General features: G+C 40.5%; 1 protein-coding gene across 5 annotated transcripts in view; it reads left to right on the top strand.

Annotated features, from left to right (window-relative positions):
- The window catches only part of SAP130 (Sin3A-associated protein, 130kDa), a 77,408-nt gene that overhangs the window by 843 nt on the left and 61,840 nt on the right, over nt 1–14,725 (top strand). For all 5 annotated transcript variants that reach the window (XM_010837950.1, XM_010837948.1, XM_010837947.1 and 2 more), the window contains exons 2-6: nt 849–966; nt 10,016–10,251; nt 10,964–11,122; nt 12,332–12,443; nt 13,473–13,597. In XM_010837950.1, coding sequence (XP_010836252.1) covers nt 855–966; nt 10,016–10,251; nt 10,964–11,122; nt 12,332–12,443; nt 13,473–13,597 — 744 coding nt within the window. In that variant the 5' untranslated portion in view covers nt 849–854. The remainder of the gene's footprint in view (nt 1–848; nt 967–10,015; nt 10,252–10,963; nt 11,123–12,331; nt 12,444–13,472; nt 13,598–14,725) is intronic.

Below are 14,725 nucleotides of genomic sequence, written 5' to 3'. Positions count from 1 at the left end.
ACCGAGATGGGTCCTCCGCGGCCCTCTCAGCCTGGCGAGGTGGAGTCGGGAGGGGCGGGCGGCGGGCGGCGGCTTCAGGTAAAGAGGCATACTGGTCCTGAGCTCCTCAGAATGCCTAACCCCTCTCCGGAGAAGTCTTAGAGACCCCATGTGTCTGGAGACCCATGTTCTCCGATCTTAGCTATGGGCTTCTGGGTGGGGGTAGGGTTGCGGGTGTATCGAGGATATCGGCAGAGCTTGCTTGGCTCCTGAGAGGAAAGTGAGGGTCGATTTTAGGGAAGGTGGTGAAGGTCTCGGTTCCCTTTGGCTCGATGGCCGTCTGTGAAAGGGGTGGGATGAAATCCGTCACTGAAGGCCTGTGCAGAAAAACATGAGAATTCCTTTTGGATCCGGTCTTGATGTAAGGTTTCTGGTCCTTTCTTAGGACAGGGCATCTGCCTCCGATTCCTGTTTTGTACACCTTGGTGTGAGGCTTGGCTTTCAAAGGCACAAGCCATTTGTCATGAAACTTTACAGAGAAATATATGTATTGTGTTAATACATGTCATGTGGCTGTTGCGCACGATGTAGTGTCGACTTTTCCGTTTGGCAATTCACAAGTATTTGGGGGGGAGTCATATCCCTCAGTATCATATAAGTGATTTTACCATTAATTGAACCTATGTACATGGAAAACTTAAACAATTTAGACCATTTCTGCACTGTATATTGAACACAAGTATTATTTTCAATCAATGATGCTGCATTTGCTTTCCTAAAAGAAGGTATAGGTACTAAAAATGTTTTAATTTCTCATTATTGGTTCTAATCTCAGAATCCAGTAATAACCATGTGACTATGCACTGCAGGTGGAAATGAGTTCTCAACAGTTTCCTCGGTTAGGAACCCCTTCCACCGGGCTAAGCCAGGCTCCTTCACAGATAGCCAACAGTGGTTCTGCAGGATTGATAAACCCGGCTGCAACAGGTGAGATGTGTGATATTTTTCTGCATTGCTTTCTGCTTTTAAAATATTGCAGGTTTTCCAACTTAAAAATTAGCAAATTCTTGGTGGGGTTTTAGTAAATACTAGGTTATTGAATTTGAAGAAAGGATATATTACAATACTAATGTACATAAGGCTTTTTTTCCATCCTGTTTTAATCACTTGATTCACATGTGCCAGAGTATAGGTGAAACTTAAAGCATGCTTATAAGATACATTTTTTAAATGTATTAATGTGTTGTTATTTAACTAAGGCCCAGAAGTATAATAATAGTGCCATGAGGGTGGGCAGAGGCATAGGAACTTATAGGAACTTAGCTTTTAGAAACTTGCCTTTTAGGAACTTACTGTTTAGGAAAAGAGATTTTTCTAAAATGTGTATGCACACATATATGCAGTTTGGGTTTTAACTGTATGCTCTGAGTGCTGTAGATCAGTGAGTGGCCTCAGCTGGTAATGATTCGGCTGGCCAGGGAATGTTTGGCAATGTCTGGATACAGTTTTAGTTGTCACAGGTAGGGGTGCTACTGGCATCTGATATTTATTTAGAGTCCCTGGATGATGCTGTTGAATATCCTACATTATGCAGGACAGCCCTCCCCACCCCCAACAAAGTATCAGTCTAATCAGCAGTACTGAAGTTGATTACTCCTTCAAATAATCTGTATATTATATATATCAAGTAAAAAGTATTATTACTTCTGTGTTGGCAAAGTGAAATAAAGTACTCCCTTTTTCTATTCCTTTCTTTAGTGCCTGATTTCTGTGCTCCTTATCATGGTATTACTCCTACTTAACAGTAGCTGCTGACATTTTCTGAATAAGCAATAAGTTCCCAATTTTCTTGACCTTGGGACTTTACATAGTCTGGTTTTTGTGCTTTTTGTTTTTTGTGGTTTTTTTTGGCTACAGTCTTACTTTTTCCTCTCCACACTTACTTATCTGGATATTCTTTGTTCTTTCCTGAGGTTTCATCTCAGATATCACTCTTCTTTGGGAAGTCTTTACTGACTTCATCATCCACAGCAAGCAGTTCAGGGTAGGACCTCCTCCTCGAAAGAAAGCCAGGACTTACCTGTCCATATTCCTTTGCATGTGCTATTCTTGCTACAGTGTAGACATCAACAAATTATTATAGAGCTGCCTCAAGTTATTTACTCTTTAACAAATATTTTGACAGTGTTTTCTCTGGTATAAATTCACAGCAGAATTTTTTTTTTTTTTTTTTTTTGCCGAGCTGTGTGGCTTGCGCGATCTTAGTTCCCCAACCAACAATTTAACCTGGGTCATGGCAGTGAATACACTACGTTCTAATCACTGGACTGCTAGGGAATTCCCGCACCAGAATAATTTAAAGGAGCATAATGAAGAGAATAGTTTTGAACATCAATTTGTAAGAATTATACTGCTCATTAAGAAGGATATCAATTAGCAATAATTGCCCTCAGATTTTGTTGAGAAGGAAATCATTGACTTAGGCCAAAATTGTGTGTAATTTTACTTCTGAAACGTGTATCTTTTTTCCTTCAATTGGTCTAAGAAAGAAAACAAAAGTTTTCCTTACGTGGTTAGATATCTTTCTGTAGTTCCTGTTGCATTTATTGAAAGAAGTAATTTGGGATCCTAAGCGTGTCAGGATTTTAAGTACATGTTCACAGTTCAAAAGTATAGATTACAATCAGTTGTCTTAACTACTGCTTGAAGATTTTTTTTTTCTTTCTGATGAAAATAACTGCAAATGCCTGGAAGGAAACAATAAATGGTTTCAAAAAGAGCTTAATGGAAAATGATCAGTGCATTATAACTTAATAAAAGTGTTAAAGTCTTCCTGGACAAATAGGTTTGGAAGAAAGTTATGAAATTGTCCATTTTCTTTAAAATTTTACTTAGAGGAAAATCTGGGTAGTCAGGAAGGTTAAAAATCAATTGAAAATGGAAAGACAGAAGTAAAGTGGTCTTTATTCACAGTCATCGTATATACAGAAAATACTAAAGAATGTTTTAAAAAGCTGTTAGAACTAATAAGTGAAATTAGTAAAGTTGCAAGATAAAAGTTCAGTGTACAGAAATCATTATATTTTTAAATACTAGTAATGAACAGTGAAATTTTTAAAATGTCATTTACAGTGGCATTGCTGCTGCTAAGTCACTTCAGTCGTGTCCGACTCTGTGCGACCCCATAGACAGCAGCCCACCAGGCTCCCCCGTCCCTGGGATTCTCTAGGCAAGAACACTGGAGTGGGTTGCCATTTCCTTCTCCAATGCGTGAAAGTGAAGTCGCTCAGTGGTGTCCTACTCCTAGCGACCCCATGGACTGCAGCCTACCAGGCTCCTCTGTCCATGGGATTTGCCAGGCAAGAGTACTGGAGTGGGGTGCCATTGCCTTCTCCGAAACAATCCTGTTTAAAATCGTATTAAAAAATACTTAGGAATAAATTTAACCAAAGAAGTGAAAGACTTGTATGTGAAAAACTACAAAACATTGCTGAGAGAAATTAAAGATCTAGGTAAAGAAAAGATCTGTCACGTTTATAGATTGGAAAACTCAGTATTTTCTTTTACCCAGAGAGACCTGTAGATTCATATAAATCCTATTCAAATTCACATCAGGTACTGTTCCAAAAACTGACAGCTGAATCTAAAATTTATGTAGAAACCAAAGGATCTAGAATAGCCAAAGCAATTTGGACAAAAAAGAAGAAAGTTGCCTTTTCTCTGCTGCCTTACTTCAAGACTTGGTATAAAGCTGCACTAATGAAGATATTGTTAAATTGGCATAAATCACTGGATCATTGGAACTAACTAGAGGATCCAGAAATAAACCACAATGGTTTATTAACCACATAATGGTTAATTGATTTTTGATAAAAGTACATAGAGAATTCAATAGGGTATTGACAAAAATAGTATTAGAACCCTAGAATATTCATATGAAAAGAAAATGAACCTTGACCTCTATGTCCGCCATGCATATAAATTAACTCAATGTGTAATTGTGAACCTAAATATAAAACTTAAAATTTATAAAAGAAAACATAGAAGAAACTACTTGTTACTTTGGAGTAAGTCAAAATGGCTTAGGACACAAAAAATGCTGATTATAAAGGAGACAACTAATATGTTGTACTAAAATGACTGCTCTGCAAAAGACATCATTAAGTAAGATAAAAGGGCAAGCCACCAAATGAGAGAGAACATTTGTGATAAATGTGTCAACAAAGAACTTACATCCCAAATATTTTAAAAACTCCTGTAACACAAAAGCAAAAAGACAAACAGCCGGTTTGGTTTTTTTTTTAATGGGCAAAATATTTGAATAGACACTTCATCAAATATGCTGTATAAAAGCCAAATAAACACATTAAAAAAATTAAACTATTAATCCCAGGGCAATGCAAATTAAAAACAATAGAAACCACTGTACACCCACCAGAATGACTAAAAAAGACTGACAATACCAAGTTTTGACATGTTTGTGGAGCAAGTAGAACCCATATATTGGTGGGAATGCAAAATAATTTAGCCACTTTGGAAAACAGTTTGATACAGTGTCTTAAAAAATTAAACAAGAGCTTACCATACAACCCAGCAATCTCATTCCTAGGTATTTACCCAAGATAAATGAAAATATGTATCACACATACAGTGATTTCCTCAGTGGTTCATAGAAGCCTTATTCATGATAGCCAAACACTGGAAAGAACCCAGATTTTATCAACTGGTGACTGGATGAGCAAAGTTTGGTTTGATCCATACAGTGGAATTCTACTCAGTAATAAAAAGAAGCAAACTAGCATTACATGTAATAAAATGGAGGAGTGTCAGAAGCATTTTATTGAAAGAAAGAAGCCAGACCCAAAGGACCACTTATTGTGTGGTTCTATTTATGTGAAATTCCAGAAAAGACCAAATAATAGTGATAGAATGCAGATCAGTGGTTTCTAAGGAGTAGGGATGGGCGGGGAGGGAATTGACTGCAGAGGGGCATGAATGAACTTGTTAGAGTAATAGGCAATGTTCTATGTTGCGATTGTGTTGTGATTACAGTGCTGAATACGTTTATGTGCATTTAATTTTATAGAACAAATTAGTAGATTTTATATGTAAATTATACCTCAGTAAGGCCGATTGATTAAAAAAGATCTAGAGATATGAACATATATTTCCCTTTGTGAAATATGACCTGTGATCATATAAAACGAATTTCAACATGGAAATGTTACTTAAAACCACAATAAGATACCCAGTACACACCCACTAGAATGTCTGCATATCAAGAATTGGTGAGGATGAGGAGCAACTGGACTACTAATATGCTGCTGGTGGAAACTTCAGATGAGTCAACCACTTTGGAAAGTAATTTGACAGTTTCGTATAAAGTTTACTATTTGACCTAACCAATCTGCTGATTTGTTGGTGAACGCGTGCTAAATCACTTCAGTTGTGTTTGAGTCTTTGCGACCCTATGGACTGTAGCCTGCCAGGCTCCTCTGCCCATAGGATTCCCCAGGCATGAATACTAGAGTGGGTTGCTATGCCTTTCTCCAGAGGATCTTCCGACCCAGGGATCAAACCCGTTTCTCTTACATCTCCTGCATTGGCGGGTGGGTTCTTTACCACTAGTGCCACCAGATGTTGGTGAGAATGTTTAAAAAAAAAACACTGAACTCTCTTAGAATAGCTGTTTTATTGTATGCAAATTATACCCCAATAAAATGCTTAAAAAATTTTTTTTAATCAAAATTTTTAAAAATCTAGGAGAAAAATCAATATATAACAAAATATAAAATATACTTTAATCTTTTCTCCCAGCAATCTTGATTCCAGCTTGTGTTTCTTCCAGTCCAGTGTTTCTCATGATGTACTCGGCATATAAGTTAAATAAGCAGGGTGACAATATACAGCCTTGATGTACTCCTTTTCCTATTTGAAACCAGTCTGTTGTTCCATGTCCAGTTCTAACTGTTGCTTCCTGACCTGCAACAAATTTCTCAAGAGGCAGGTCAGGTGGTCTGGTATTCCCATCTCTTTCAGAATTTTCCACAGTTTATTGTGATCCACACAGTCAAAGGCTTTGGCATAGTCAATAAGCAGAAATAGATGTTTTTCTGGAACTCTCTTGCTTTTTCCATGATCCAGCGGATGTTGGCAATTTGATCTCTGGTTCCTCTGCCTTTTCTAAAACCTGCTTGAACATCAGGAGGTTCACGGTTCACATATTGCTGAAGCCTGGCTTGGAGAATTTTGAGCATTACTTTACTAGCGTGTGAGATGAGTGGGGCTGTGCGGTAGTTTGAGCATTCTTTGGCATTGCCTTTCTTTGAGATTGGAATGAAAACTGACCTTTTCCAGTCCTGTGGCCACTGCTGAGTTTTCCAGATTTGCTGGCATATTGAGTGCAGCACTTTCACAGCATCATCTTTCAGGATTTAAAATAGCTCAACTGGAATTCCATCACCTCCACTAGCTTTGTTCGTAGTGATGCTTTCTAAGGCCCACTTGACTTCACATTCCAGGATGTCTGGCTCTAGGTCAGTGATCACACCATCGTGATTATCTGGGTCATGAAGATCTTTTTTGTACAGTTCTTCTGTGTATTCTTGCCACCTCTTTTATTATCTTCTGCTTCTGTTAGGTCCATACCATTTCTGTCCTTTATCAAGCCCATCTTTGCATGAAATGTTCCCTTGGTATCTCTAATTGTCTTGAAGAGATCTCTAGTCTTTCCTATTCTCTTATTTTCCTCTATTTCTTTGCATTGATCGCTGAGGAAGGCTTTCTTATCTCTTCTTGCTATTCTTTGGAACTCTGCATTCAGATGCTTGTATCTTTCCTTTTTCCTTTGCTTTTCACTTCTCTTCTTTGCACAGCTATTTGTAAGGCCTCCCCAGACAGCCATTTTGCTTTTTCGCATTTCTTTTCCATGGGGATGGTCTTGATCCCTGTCTCCTGTACAATGTCATGAACCTCATTCCATAGTTCATCAGGCACTCTAATCTATCAGATCTAGGCCCTTAAATCACAAGCTGGAATCAAGATTGCCAGGATAAATATCAATAACCTCAGATATGCAGATGACACCACCCTTATGGCAGAAAGTGAAGAGGAACTCAAAAGCCTCTTGGTGAAAGTGAAAGTGGAGAGTAAAAAACTTCGCTTAAAGCTCAACATTCAGAAAACGAAGATCATGGCATCCGGTCCCATCACTTCATGGGAAATAGATGGGGAAACAGTGGAAACAGTGTCAGACTTTATTTTCTTGGGCTCCAAAATCACTGCAGATGGTGACTGCAGCCATGAAATTAAAAGATGCTTACTCCTTGGAAGAAAAGTTATGACCAACCTAGATAGCATATTCAAAAGCAGAGACATTACTTTGCCAACAAAGGTCCATCTAGTCAAGGCTATGGTTTTTCCAGTAGTCATGTATGGATGCAAGAGTTGGACTGTGAAGAAGGCTGAGCACCGAAGAATTGATGCTTTTGAACTGTGGTGTTGGAGAAGACTCTTGAGAGTCCCTTGGACTGCAAGGAGATTCAACAAGTCCATTCTGAAGGAGATCAGCCCTGGGATTTCTTTGGAAGGAATGATGCAGAAGCTGAAACTCCAGTCCTTTGGCCACCTCATGCGAAGAGTTGACTCATTGGAAAAGACTCTGATGCTGGGATGGATTGGGGGCAGGAGGAGAAGGGGACGCCAGAGGATGAGATGGCTGGATGGCATCACTGACTCGATGGGCATGAGTCTGAGTGAACTCCAGGAGTTGGTGATGGACAGGGAGGCCTGGCGTGCTGCGATTCATGGGGTCTCAAAGAGTCGGACACAACTGAGCGACTGAACTGAACTGAATCTTTTCTCCTAGCACATTTTTCCTACAAGAAAAAAATTTCTAATTTTTTCCTGAGCAGGTCATCGAATAAGGGCTCAGAGTGCATGTGGTTATTTATTCCATAGTCATTGATAATAGCAGAAATTTGGAAATAACCTAAAAGCTCGTCCGTGATATAAGGGTTTAAAAAACTATAGTACAACTATACAGTGGGCATTTAGCCCTTTTAAAATGATACAGTATATATCTATTACTCAGTGATTTCTCTCTTAGGTATATATATGTATTTAATAGAAATGATATGAATGTTCACCAAAAGACGTACATGAATATTGCTAGCACTCCTATTCATCAATAGTGAAAGAACTGAAAACTAACTGCCTGCTGGCAGTAAAATGGATAATTTGTGATTTATTCAAGAATTGGCATACTGTACTGAGAAAGAAAGATCTACAGCTACGTGGAGTAACATGGATGAAGTCTCATACCTGTAAGTGAAAGAGGCAGGACACAACCGTTTGGTATAAGTGTATTTATATAGAGCTCAGAAATAAGATAGCAGTAACCTGTAGTGTTAGAAGTCAGCATAGTAAGTATCATTGGGAGGAGCAGTGACTGGAATCGGGCTGAACAGGGGGTTTCTGGGGAACCAGTAGGATTCTGCTGGTTGATCTAGGTGCTGGTAACTCAAGTGTGTTCAGTTTGTGAAAGTTCACTAAGCTATAACATTAGTATTTGTACACTTGTCTTATGAAGGTTGTAGTTAAATAAGGACTTCCTTGGCAGCACAGTGCCTAAGATCTGTTTTCCACTTCAGGGTTCACGGGTTCAGTCACTGCTTAAGGAACTAATATCCCACATGCAGTGCGGCACACCAAAAATAAATAAAAACCCACCTAAAATTAAAGAGCCGAGGAGTGTCTGAGGTTTTACCAAAATAGTAACTTGGAGCTTTTAGGGGATAGACTTTGGGAGCAGTTTTACTTTCTGTATAGTTTTCCAAATAATTAAAAAAATTTTTTTAAGTGTAATCTTTATATTCAGAAAAACAGCATTATTTTAGGAAAATGTTAGTGCAAATTAATATCTTCACGGTCTCTCCTCTTTCATTTACTTTAGTTCCTTGATTTTTTTTTAACTTTTAAATACGTTACAAGTTCTCATGGTCCAAAATTCCAAAAGAAAAAGAGTATACACTAAAGAGTATCTCTTCTCCCTGTCCCCCACTCACCGCTTGCTGAGGTACATGATCACTGTTCAAATATAAATGTGTTTATGTTTGTGTGTATTTTATTTCTTCTCTGTGCTATACCTGGCTATTTTCATGTATCTTTTTCATAATAGATATTATACATTTTTTCCATAAGAGTACCTAAAAAGTTTTCCTGCTTTGTTTTTATATTTGCATGCTAGTGTAGTGTGTGACTATGTCATAATTTATATAACCAGATCACTGTTGATGGACATTTAGGTTTTTTCAATTTCTTTCCTGGTATAAAAGTGTTGAAACAAATAACTTGTACCCGGCAACCCACTCCAGTACTGTTGCCTGGAAAATCCCATGGACGGAGTAGCCTGGTGGGCTGCAGTCCATGGGGTCCCTAAGAGTAGGACACGACTTTGCACTTCTCACTTTCATGCATTGGATGAAGGAAATGGCAGCCCACTCCAATGTTCTTGCCTGGAGAATCCCAGGGACAGGGGAGCCTGGTGGGCTGCCGTCTGTGGGGTCGCACAGAGTCAGACACGACTGAAGCGACTTAGCAGCAGCAGCAATTCATTTTATATATGTTCTATATCTATAAGATATGTTTGTTTCATGGTATGCACACTCAAAATGATAGCTATGTAAATTAATAAATATGTTAACTATCTTCACTGTAGTAGTTATTTCAGAATATACCATATATTAACTATTCATGCCCTCTACCCAAAAAAAAAAAAAAGATACATCCCTACAAGTTGAAATGTTGAATCTCAAAGAGTGCATGCATTATAGTAACAGTAGAGCTTTACTTGTTCACTCTGTAGGGAAATTTGTTTTTAAATATTGTATGTTCTTAGACTTAAGAACTAAAGTAATCTTTTTAATATTAAGTTTTTATAACTTTTTAAATAAATATTTTAAATGAAATTGTCTTACGTCTCCTATTACAGTTTCAGCTACTTGAGCTCATTCTTTCTCCTTCATGTCTCCACTAGTCAACGATGAATCTAGTCGAGACGCTGAAGTCGCTGCCAGGGAGCACATGGGTTCCAGCAGCTCCTTACAGTCCCGTGAAGAGAAGCAGGAACCTGTTGTGGTAAGGCCCTACCCGCAGGTGCAGATGCTGTCTACACACCATGCTGTTGCCTCGGGCACGCCTGTCACAGTGGCAGCCCCACCAGCACACCTGACGCCAGCAGTGCCACTCTCATTTTCGGAGGGACTTATGAAGGTAATGGAGAGGTTTAAAATTTCACACTGAACCGCAGCTAAAGACTGGCTAGTATTTCTGACAATGCTCACAAAGTCTTAGGCTAGAGCCTAGGATTGTAGCCTTTTCTTGTTGACCCATCAGTCCAGCTCCTGCCTGTAACTCAGAGTTTCGCCGTTCTGCAGTGCCTAGTGCCCTGCTGCAGGGCAGTTGGCATCACAGGATCTTTTCTAGTATCCATATTGACATAAATTTTATTCACAAGTTATGGGCATACTAGTGTAGCTTTTATCTTGGAGTGGCATTCTTTTCCAAGATTTTATTTGCTAATTTGGGGATATCTGAGAACATGGCTTTGTGTATATTACCTTGTGGATATGTTTTAGTTACTGGGAGTTTTGTTTATTTCCATCCAGACTTGGGGAGGCAGCACAGTATAGAAGAAAGAATGTGGGCTGTGAGCCATACAGATCTGGGCTTTATTCCCATTTCTCGTTTTTACCGTCTGTGTGTCTCTGAGCAAGGAACTTAGCCTTGCTTTGTATGTTTGCACATCTGTAAAATGGAAACGGTAGTACTTCAATGGAAAGGCTGTGATGCTAAGAGATAAAATATACAAGGCTTCTAGCATCTTTCGTGGCATTCTCCAGGTTTGATTTGTGTGCGTATATAGAATGAAACGCATCACTAGTAAAAAGCTATTGATATGTTTCGTGTGGTTTTCTGTTTGCAGCCGCCCCCGAAGCCCACCATGCCTAGCCGTCCCATTGCTCCTGCTCCACCTTCTGCCTTGTCACTTCCCCCCAAGGTTCCAGGGCAGGTTACCGTTACCATGGAGAGTAGCATCCCTCAAGCTTCAGCCATTCCTGTGGCAACAATCAGTGGACAACAGGTTTTCTTCCTCTTAATTTGCTGATTTTCCAACTGAGATGCCAGAGTGTTGATCATTATTTATTGAATGCCAGCAGTACATTAGGCCCTGGACTAAGCTAAAAAAGTAACTAGTCACAGTATCTGCAAGGGGACGAGAGTAGAATTGACAGAGAGGGATGACATAGGGAGTAAGGCCAGCGCGCACAGTGGTCTTGTCGTTTAGCCCATATGTACTGAGTATCTGCTCTGTGCAGGGTTCCATCCGCAGTGTGAGAAACAAACCTAGATAAGACAGCCCATGACTTTGAGCTCAGAGTCCATTTGTGCTTGGTTTACAGGTACAGAACTGTAGTGGGTTAAGAACAGCCTCACAGTAGCAGTGCTTCTCTAGGTTATTCTCTGAGGAGCGTAATGTGTATCTTTTGGGGAACTAACAGGTTCCCTCAGCAGCCTACCAGTCGTGAACATTTATTTTAAAGTCTCATATTTAGCTTCATTTTTAAAAATTGTAATCCTCCTCCATGATATGCATTTTATTTCTTTAAATATTTTAAGTTACCAATGAAAACTGAATCTCAGAACTTCTCCTTAAAGTTTACGAGAAAAAAATCGGTATTCCAAAAAGACGCACTGTGGTTTTTTCATTTTGTCACACTGCTGAATACTCCCAGAAGTGTTGAAACGTCCACCTGAGAAGCACTGGCATCAGGGTTGGGCGAGTGGGAGGAAGGGACACTGAGGGTTGAGCTGAAGAACTCGCAGGGGAATGCCCATTGGATATTGACTCAATTTACTTAGAAATCCTGGCTGGCATAAAGAATGCGTGAATTTAGTGGCATGCAGAGGAAATAGTGAGAGTAAGAAGAAGTAAGCTATTGGCCAAGATAGAGAAGATAGAACAAGATAGAGAAAACAAATAGAGAAAGACTACTGCTGGCAACGCGGGTGTCTGCAGGGATTTGGTCAGGTGTGTCATCAGTGACAGGGATGTAGCAGCAGCTAGACCCGAGGCAGCCGATGGGTCCCCCGTCACCACATGCCTGCTGGCCTAGGCCATCGTGCAGTGTGCTGCGTAAAGAAAGCTAACGTCCTATCCCTTGGGTGCTCACTATCTACAAGGAGCAACCCAACCCACGTTTAGAGGTAGCTGGCTTCCCAGAAGCAATGCCTAAGCACTCATGGCTAAGACCAGACACTTGGAAATAACATCCCATCCTGTTCTTTGAAGGGACACCCCAGTAACCTGCATCACATCATGACCACAAATGTACAGATGTCTATTATCCGCAGCAATGCTCCTGGGCCCCCTCTTCACATTGGAGCTTCTCATTTACCTCGAGGTAAGGCTGAGTGTTTTGTTGAAACTCTTGAAAGGCAATGACAGGTATACATTTGGTAAAAAATACGGTAACACAAAGCATATCCAGAATGAGCTTTTTGAAGCTGCAGGACAGGAAAAATAAACTTAGATAAATGCACATTTTTAGCATGGTCTAATAGTTGCTTATTATAGTAATAACAAGTATGTGTCTGTGTGTAAACTTAAAGCAATTCAGGTTTTTAGTATGGTCTAAAAATTGTCCTTTAGTAATGAGGAGCTCCTAAAAGCTATGGTAATCTAAATATGGTCTTCCTTTTTAATAAATAACTCACAAATGTTAATACTGAGCATTTTTGAAGTTTAGTGGAAGTGGTTACTCAGATCTCTTTGTTCATCTGGCAATAAGCTGAATTTGTTGTTACCATTACATTCTAATAGTTTCTACAGTATTAAGTTTAGTGAGAGTTTTCAACTACTTGGTCAGAAATTGTCACCGCCTATGAGAGAGGATGAAATTATTTTGGCAGAAGCATGCTAGTGGATGCTCTCTCTTAACATACCTTAGTGGTTCTCAGGATGAAGTTCAGATACTGCAGGGGAGGCTGGTGAGGTCAAAACTAATACATGTGCCCTCTCTGTGCTGACGTGGGCACTGACGGTGCAGGGCGGTCGTGGTTCACGCAAATGCAGCTGCCCGGTGGTTTCCCTGCCGGAGCCTCGGCCTGAACCAGGGCAGCAGCACCTGCCGGAGCCTCGGCCTAAACCAGGGCAGCAGCACTGTGCTGTGCTGCACTGCTGAACACCTGTAGTTAGACCAAAAAGCCGGTTTCACTGAAGAACATCCTCAAAGAAGCAATACAGATTGTTAACCTCAACTTCGGGCCTTGACTGCACATTTTCTTAATTTCTTAATTTCCTACGTGATGAAATGGGAAATACACATAAAACACTCAAAATACTGACATACTGAGCTTCTGGGGGATATAATTGCAGCTGTTTAAATTGTGAGCCCAGACGCCATACTAATGAAAAACTGCTCTTTCTCCAGGTGCAGCTGCTGCTGCAGTGATGTCCAGTTCTAAAGTGACCACGGTCCTGAGACCCACTTCGCAGCTGCCAAACGCTGCTGCAGCTCAGCCAGCAGTGCAGCACATCATCCACCAGCCCATCCAGGCACGCCAGGGCTGCGGGGAGTCAGCCAGCAAGTGTTAAGGGCCTGCTCTGAGCTATTCGCTCTGCTGGGCACTGCATGAGTCCTTAAACTTTAAGTGACTTTCAATCTAGTTGCCAGGATGTAGAGCAGGCTGAATTATATACAGTGTCATGTGGTCTGCTGTGAGAATTTAGGAGAGAGGTAGGGAGGCCAGGCTTTCTGTTGGGATGGGTGTGGCAGTGGGGATTCAGAGAAGTGAAGAGGGAGTGAAGGGAGCAGTGTTCTGAACAAGGCAAGAAAGCTGGTGGTTGGTTGTACACAGTGTGGAGTAAACACTAGTTAGAACTAAGTAATTCTAATTTGGATAGGGATATATGAACCTGTAAACTTTTTAAGCACATTTTTATGCACATATGTATCTGTTTTGAAGAAGACGGTTCATGCCTTTCCACTTTTTTCAAGGAAATCTGTGGCCTCAGTACTACTGAAATATACTGTGTGGTACCATGTCTCTAAATTTGAGACTCTTAAGAGTATAAACTTGGTTTTTTACATGGTAGAGAGCTACTTCATTTTTTAAATACAGTGATAGATGATCAAAGAAATATCTCTGAAAGTTTAATCTGGCTGAACTGTATACAGAACATGGAAGTTCAGTGCCTTTAGGGGCAAGGCTGGCAGCATGTGTGAAACAGCTTTAAGATAGTGCAGGAAAGTGCTGATTAGAAGGTGGAGTAAGTGATATCTAGCCTAGAGCATTCACATTAAAACAAAAGGTCTTGCTGGCTAATGAAAAACATTTGGAGACTAGACTAGGGCCCCAGGAGTATATGTTAGGAAGGATTGGAAAAAGAAGAGAACCAAGGTAAGGCGCTCGCTAGTGAGGAAGACAGTGCAGCAGACCCAGTGTGAGACGACAGACCATAAGAGCAGCGCTGTGGGCGCAGGCCTGCAGGTGAGGAGCAGAGCAGGAGTGAGAAGACAGTGCAGCAGACCCAGTGTGAGATGACAGACCGTAAGAGCAGGGCGGTGGGCGCAGGCCTGCAGGTGAGGAGCAGAGCAGGAGTGAGAAGACAGTGCAGCAGACCCAGTGTGAGATGACAGACCGTAAGAGCAGTGCAGTGGGCAGAGGTCTGCAGGTGAGGAGC

This window comes from Bison bison, unplaced genomic scaffold, assembly GCF_000754665.1.
Source record: "Bison bison bison isolate TAMUID 2011002044 unplaced genomic scaffold, Bison_UMD1.0 scf7180017864088, whole genome shotgun sequence".
Taxonomy (NCBI): domain Eukaryota; kingdom Metazoa; phylum Chordata; class Mammalia; order Artiodactyla; family Bovidae; genus Bison; species Bison bison.
Note: the sequence above shows the minus strand (reverse complement) of the source record. Positions and strands in the feature narration are given on the sequence as shown.